Raw genomic sequence first — 7758 nt, 5'->3', positions numbered from 1 at the left:
TTACAGCCTAGCAAACCCTACAGGGAAGTTCTACTCTGTCAAACGGGATTGCAATGAGTCGAAATCGACTCAATGGCACCTAACAACAATATATTCTTATAAAAAGAAATATCTGAATATTAATGAAGTAAAAAAGATTGATAATATAAATACTTGCCCTCACCCTTTCCCCAGTGCTCACCTCTCCCACTGGCACTTACCTGCACTCTTCTGCTTTGCATCTGTTCTCTTCTTCCCCTCAACTTCCTCTATACCCCTTCTCTTCCCTCTTTCGTGTGAATTTTTTAATTGGCAAAATTTCCCTTGACTTCCTTTATCTTTTTTTAGAGAGCATTTGCATCGCTTCAAAGTAAAAAGCAAATACAAAGCACAAACTGTTTATTTTCCAATGGAGAGAGACAGGTGCCAGTCAGAGTCCTTTCACCTGGTTGCCCTAGAGTGTGCCCAAACTTGATATAAACATCTTTCGTATTTCTCATTTCCAATATTGTGTCTTATACATCTTTCAGAATAAATTTCAAATACTTCTCCTATTCTCTTATACTCTCTTTTACGGTTATAACATGAACTCCCTGATTTCAAACTCTTTTACTTTAAAATTACTCTGGGTGATCAGTGCCTAGAACAACAGAAATGTTGAGTATGATCCTTGTCATCATCCTTGATGGCTTATATTATTAATAAGTTCTTTCAGTCCCTCTAATGTAAAGCATGATTTCGCACTGTATATCTTAAATTTATTTGAGAAGTGTCATGGGGTAGGAAAGAAAATATGAAGCATAGACTACAAAGATCTTAGTTTGAGACTGAAAATTAACATTTAATAGAATGACAATCTTCTGCAGGTTGTGTCTGTTTTTTTTTTTTTTTAACCTTTCTGTAATTCACTTGTAAAATGTTAATAAAAATGAATATTATGTCATAGGCTGGTTAAATTAATGTTAGGAGGGCTTATTTTTATGACCACTATAATGATTAATATAGAGTAAAGGAAAAGTATGTAAAGTTAAATTGTCCTAGCTATAAAAGTTTCAGTAGACAGTGAGAATGGGAATATTATGCAGTTTCCGGGCATATACTGTTTTGCGACCAGAAAATTGGTGCCAAAAGCACTAGCTTATTCTTTGCAATTCAAGGTGAGCGTAGTGCCTTCTAGCACCCTTAGACTCAAAGTTTCCATGTTTGTATTATCGCACATTTTATTATAACAAGCTGCTATCTCAGTAATCACTTAGGTGGAATGTGGAAACATAGTGTGACCTGAAGTACCCATTTAATCACTAGTCCTCTCAAAAGGAAAGCAAACGACCTCATTTGCTTAGAAGATGTCTGTTGTGAGCTGAGGGGTGTTTTGTTTCTCCCACAGTGATGGCTGGGCTGACAGGTATGATGTGACAGATGGATATCAGCGAGAAGCTGTGGGTGGAATCACAATCAAGCTCCAGTCACCGGATGTCAAGTGGTTTGACGATTATTATCTGAAGCTCCGGCCAGAAACAAACCTCCGAAATCCTTGGTTTCAAGAATTTTGGCAGCATCGTTTTCAGTGCCGGCTGGAAGGGTTTGCACAGGAGAACAGCAAATACAACAAGACTTGCAATAGTAAGTAGATTTATTGTTTTCATTTAAAGTGGGTAAGGCTAAGGCTCCGATTTAAGTAAACTGTAATGTAATGGGGCTAGTGGCTGTGATCTGTTAACGGGAGGACTGTCACATAAATAGAGTGGGTATTGCTACTTATGGTGATAAACAGGTTATATTCTCACTAAGGAGAACACATCAGAGCCAAGTGTTTACTGTGTTAAGATTTAAAATAATTAGATTAATTATATTTACATCGTGCAAGAAATTGGATATGCTTCTGTAAGGTACTGTGCTAAAAGGATCATGTGAGCTCTAAAACTGAACTCTTCATGACATCCTCAACGGCAGGGACTACCTCCTGCTCATTTCTGTTGTCTTTAGAATTAGCATAGCACCAGACAAGGTTTCACGTAGGTCTGAGGAGGGAATAAATGAATGTGGAAGGACAGATCCAAATCTTGTTTCCATCAATAAATCATAAAATAGTAGCAGGGATTTTCTATATATAATTATGATGTTTTAGGAGACATAAACCGGGCCTCATAATTTCATTCAATCAACAAATATTTATAGAACTCACAATTGTGCCAAATATTGCTTTAGTTGTAAGGGTACTAAGGTAAGGAAAACTAGTTCCTTCCCTCAAGGGGTTTAGTGTCTAGAAAGGGAGATAATCATGGTAACAAAAATCGCAATTCAGTGTTGTGATATAAAAAAGAGATTAAGAGTTTGGTTATGTTGTTTGTAGCATGTCCAAAGTTGCAAATCTTGACTCTAATAGCCAGGTAAGGTCAGTACGGAGTGTGTGTGTGTGTGTGTGTGTGTGTGTGTGTGTGTGTGTGTGTGTATGCATGTGTGAAAATATTAAGGTTAAAACTGATACAGGATTTATTGAGATCACCTTATACCACATTGTGTAATAAGAACCCTATGTACATTTTCATAGGCGTAATATAATCAAAATGTTTTAGTTGGTGGTGTAGGTGCCTTCATCCAAGATCCTGGACCACAAGAATGCATTGGGGCAGTGGCTCTGACATCCTGGTCCATGAACCGGTTCCATTCCATGAAGAGTTTGTTGCATATCAATGCTAAAATGAGTAAAATAGGAACAATGGAGTGAGTTTTTCATATCTTCTCCCTGAAGTCATGTCTATCCTGTATTTTTGGTATCAGTCCATTCCTTCACGAAATGAAGGGAATAGTCAATAATGCTTTGTGATTGTTTGTCTTGTCATTACTTGGTGAAATAAGAGCCTGGCTACCTTCATCACTCTCTGTTGAGGAGTAGGGGAGGGGAAGAATTTGCTGGCCTGTGGGATATCGTTAACAGTCAATGAAATCCAGAAACCAGAGAAGCCTCGTGTGAGAGTATGTTTGCTTCTCTCCCATTTCAGACCTGACAATTCTCGTCCAACATCTTCCAACACTTATTTGTTTCTTTTGTATTTTTTATTTTCATGAAAAAATTGAGTCAGAATAAATAGCATCATGATTTACGCTTCGCAATCGCAATTTTTGTAGCTAATTTCATATTTTTCACAGCTCTCTCGGGTTTCTGAAGGACACAGACTTCTGTCTTCTCATGAGATTTGGGAAGCATACGCCTCTCTCTGTTCTGACGCTGTTTGTGTATGGATAATTTTATAAGTAGCTACATTGGAAGAGTTATAAAGGGTATGCAGTAGCTCTGATCTCATCTCCAGTTTCCCTTTACTAAGGAGTTGCTGACAACCCCTAACCAGTGGGGTTAAGGGGACTTTTCCAGTTGGTCTGAACCCTCTTTTGTAACTGATATTCTTTTCTCACTCCCTTTGGGCTGAAATGTCTCCTCTTACATCAAGTTTTTTGTTTATCTGACTTCTCTTTGCTTGAGGTTTTGCTTAGGTATAATCTTGAATAATTTCTTAATTGATTTCCACGGAAACATTATTTTTATGGAAACTGTTCTGTAAAATCCTCCCTGTGATCCTGTTGCTACATCTCTCTGTCTCTCTGAGCACCCGGATGTGATCTCTCTGTTCAGAATCAGTTTCTAACTCCAGTAATTGAAAGTGTTCTTTTAAGTCCCTCCTCATAATCTTATCTGACAACAGATGTGATTTTGACATAGACATGGACACTTCCTATGTAGCACCTCTGTCCTTCTTCTCAAGGAGGGAAGAATTGTTATTATCTTCATTTTACAGAAAACAAAACCAAGGTTTGCAGAGATGAAATAACTTGCTCAAGGTCATATAACTATTAAGCACTGGAACTTAAAATTGAACTAAGATTTGTCTAGAATTTAGCCAACAATCTATAGTAAAGAAATGTAACATTATAGGGTAAAAAACAACCATCAAATTTGCATTATACAATAGTTAATATACATACATCAAGGATACAAAGAAGAAACATTATTCTTAAAATCAGGTCGCTGGGTCGTGAAAATGACTTGCGCTCGACTACTAATTAAAAGGTCAGCAGTTCGAATTCCAGTGGTGCCATGGAAGAAAGTCCTGGCGATCTGCTTCCATAAAGATTAAAAAACCCAGATGCATTCTGTCGAGTCAATTCTGACTGACACTGACCCCACAGGGCAGAGTAGAACTTCCTCATAGGATTTCCAAGGCTGTAAATCTTTATGGAAGCAGACTGCCACATCTTTCTACCGCAGAGCAGCTGGTGAGTTTGAACCGCTGACCTTTCAGTTAGCACCTGAGTGCTTAGCAGCTGAGTGCTTAACCACTGCACCACCAGGGCTCCTCTTCAGAAAGATTATGGCCAAGAATTCCCTATGGAGCTCAGTTCTACTCTGTAACACATGAGGTCACCATGAGTCAGAATCAACTCAATGGCAATGGGTAACAGGTATAGCTCGTAAAAATAGACACTCAAGTATTCACTACCCACAACTTTTGGCCTTATTTCCTTACTTACTCAAATGTCTCAATCCTCATTCTTTAGAAAGGCTCCAGGTGCTTCATTCATATCTATAACACTTCTGAATATGACTACCTCCTTCCTAAATATAATGTACCGAAGCTCTTTATTCAGGCACTGTGCATGAAGCAGCCATTTATATCTGAATTACATTTTTTTTGAATTGGAATAGTAAGAAATACTAGGAGTTTATAACTCATGCTGGAGAAGAAATCTTTATCTTATTCACTGCTTAGAGTACCTTGAACATAATAAATAGTTCAGTAAGTTGGTGTTGAAGTGGCAAAATGGCTTGACATAAAGAGTATCATTAACATACAGTTGAAATTACTGCTTATTGTTCTCAGGCGATTCTTGGAAGGCAAAGTAAAAAAGCTAGAATACGAGTGTGGTTGCTGTTAGGTGACGTCAGGTTGGTTCCAACTCATAGGGACCCTGTGTACAACTGAATAAAACACTGCCTGGTCCAGCACAGCATCATCCTCACAATTGTTGCTCTATTTGAGCCCACTGTTGCATCCACTGTGTCAATCCATCTCATCTAGGGTCTTCCTTTTTTTGCTGACCCTCTACCTTACGAAGCATGATGTCCTTCTCCAGGGACTGGTTCCTTCTGCTAACATGTCCAAAGTACATGAGACAAAGTCTTACCATCCTTGCTTCTAAGGACCACTCTGGGTGTATTTCTGCCAAGACAGATTTGTTTGTTCTTCTGGCAGTCCATGGTGTATTCACTATTCTTCACCAACACCATAATTTAAAGGCATCAATTCTTTTTCCTTCTTCTTTATTCATTGTCCAGCTTTCATATGCATATGAAGCTATTGAAAATATTGAGGCTTGGGTCAGACACACCTAAATCCTCAAAGTATCATGTGCTTTTCAACACTTGAAAGAGGTCTTTTGGGCAGATTTGCCCAATGCAATACATCGTTTGATTTATTGACTGCTGCTTCCATGGGTGTTGATAGTGGAGCCAATTCAAATGAAATCCTTGACAACTTCAATCTTTTCTCCATTTATCATGAGGTTCCTTACTGGTCCAGTTGTGAGGATTTTTGTTTTATTTATGTTGAGGTGTAATCCATACTGAAGGCTGTGGTCTTTGATCTTCTTCATCAGTAGAAGTCCTCACATCAGTCAAGTCCTCTTCACCTTCAGCAAGCAAGTTTGTGTCGTCTGCATATAACAGGTTGTTAATGAGTCTTCCTCCAATCCTGATGCTGCATTCTTCTATATATAGTCCTGCTTCTTGGATTATTTGCTCAGCATACAGATTGAATAATTATGTAATTATGTTGAAAGGATACAACTCTGATGCACATCTTTCCTGATTTTAAACCACGTGGTATCACCTTGTTCTATTCGAGAAACTGCCTCTTGGTCTATGTACAGGTTCCTCATGAGCACAATTAAGTGTTCTGGAATTCCCATTCTTTGCAATGTTATCCGTAATTAAAAAATGGTTGCAGCACGACATTGACAGGCAACTGCCAGAAATTCAAACCAGATTCAGAAGAGGATGTGGAATGAGGAATATCACTGTTAATATCAGATGAATCTTGGCTGAAAGCAGAGAATACCAGAAGGATGTTTACCTTTGTTTTATTGACTATGGAAAGACATTTGACTGTGTGGATTATAACCAATTATGGATAATGTTGTGAAGAATATGAGGGAGAGGTATCTAAATCTAGTGGTCTAGAATTGGTAGTAGCTTTATGGAGAACGAAGTATATGGAAAAGCTCTGGGTAACCAGAAAGTAAAAAAATTACTAACCTTGAATAAGAAACAGAGGCATCATGTGAGGAGACCAACTCCTGGAAATTAGTTCTAGGTAGAGTACAAATAAGTGATATTTTAAAAATCTGGGTGGAAAACCAATGTGACTAATAATAGTACAAGGTTAATGGCAAAGCCACTAATATACTTTTAATACAATTTTAGCCAAATACAATTTACATGATTTATCATATCACCTGGATAGAAATCTTTCATCTAGTCTCTCTCAACTTCCCACTTAACTATTGACGGAAACATTAATAACAAAAGCAGAACAAAAACAAAATCTTATAACAACACATTTAACCAAGAATGATAGCCATTAGAATGCCAGCACCTTGGAGGACTTCCATTAAATAGCCATAAGACCTAAGAAATCAGGTGTTGGGACAATTAGTTAACTATTTAGAAAAAAGCAAAGTCAATGGAGCCTCTCTCACAGCATGCGTACACATGAACGTGCACACCCAGGTGGGCAATATATATAAAACTGTGAGAAAGAAACTATAGTGGGACAAGAAGCCAATGTAGCTGAATGAGGAAGGTTTTCATCAGTAAAAGAGTGATAGAACACATAAAAAAAGGTATATTTGGTAGTTTTGATTGATTAAAGTCCTTGTGTTAAGAAACATGATAAAATTAAAAGGCAAAGAAAGTTGGCAAATATGACAGTTTAAACGTTGATTTTCATAGCACCAGGAAAACTCATACAATTTTATAATATAAATATTAAAAAATGATAATGTTCAATGGATATATTGGCAGATGGTTCACAGAACAATTAGAAATGAGTAATTAACATAAGAAAAGCATTCCCTCTCGTTGTTTATTGGACATTTGAAAATCCTGTTTCGTAAAATGTCAGTTCAAGTCGTTTGCATATTTCTTTTTTTTCTATTGCCATAATATTTCCTTTTATTTGTATTATATACCCTACAGGGTTTTGTTATGATCACCGACCTAAAGGTCAACAGTCTTTCATAGTTACTCACTCCAGTATTCTTCCTTCCTTCTTTTATTTCCTTGCTTTCATCTGTGATCATTTTCTTTCAGCCTGAAGAATTTCTTCTAGTATTTCTTGTAGTGCAGGTCTACTGACAATAAGTTATATCAGGTTTTATTTTTCTGAGAAAATCCTTATTTCACCTTTGTTTTTAAAGGATATTTTCACTGAATACAGAATTCTATGTTGGCAAGGCTGTCTTTTTATTCAGACTTTTATTTTCTTTAAAAACATTCCAATTTGGGGGGGAATTCTATGATTTATTAAGAAGTTAGCCATCATTTGTACTGTTGTTCCCCTCATACAAATACGTCTTTTTTTTTCGTAAGCTTTTACGATTACCTTTTATTTATGTTTTGTTTTTAGTTTGACTATGATGAGCCTAGTTGTTATTTATTTGTATATTCTTGCTCGGGGTTTGTGTATCTTCTTAAATCTGTAGCTTAAGGACTTATACCAGTTT

General features: G+C 37.0%; 1 protein-coding gene across 1 annotated transcript in view; it reads left to right on the top strand.

The window, feature by feature from the left end:
- Positions 1 to 7758, top strand: part of GRM5 (glutamate metabotropic receptor 5) — a 377245-nt gene that overhangs the window by 221242 nt on the left and 148245 nt on the right. Inside the window, exon 2 of the mRNA XM_004385539.2 lies at positions 1367 to 1602. Within this exon, the coding sequence (XP_004385596.2) occupies positions 1367 to 1602 (236 nt within the window). The remainder of the gene's footprint in view (positions 1 to 1366; positions 1603 to 7758) is intronic.

The sequence above is a fragment of the Trichechus manatus genome, unplaced genomic scaffold (assembly GCF_000243295.1).
Source record: "Trichechus manatus latirostris isolate Lorelei unplaced genomic scaffold, TriManLat1.0 scaffold00140, whole genome shotgun sequence".
In the NCBI taxonomy this organism is placed as follows: domain Eukaryota; kingdom Metazoa; phylum Chordata; class Mammalia; order Sirenia; family Trichechidae; genus Trichechus; species Trichechus manatus.
This window is presented reverse-complemented; position numbering and strand designations above follow the sequence as displayed.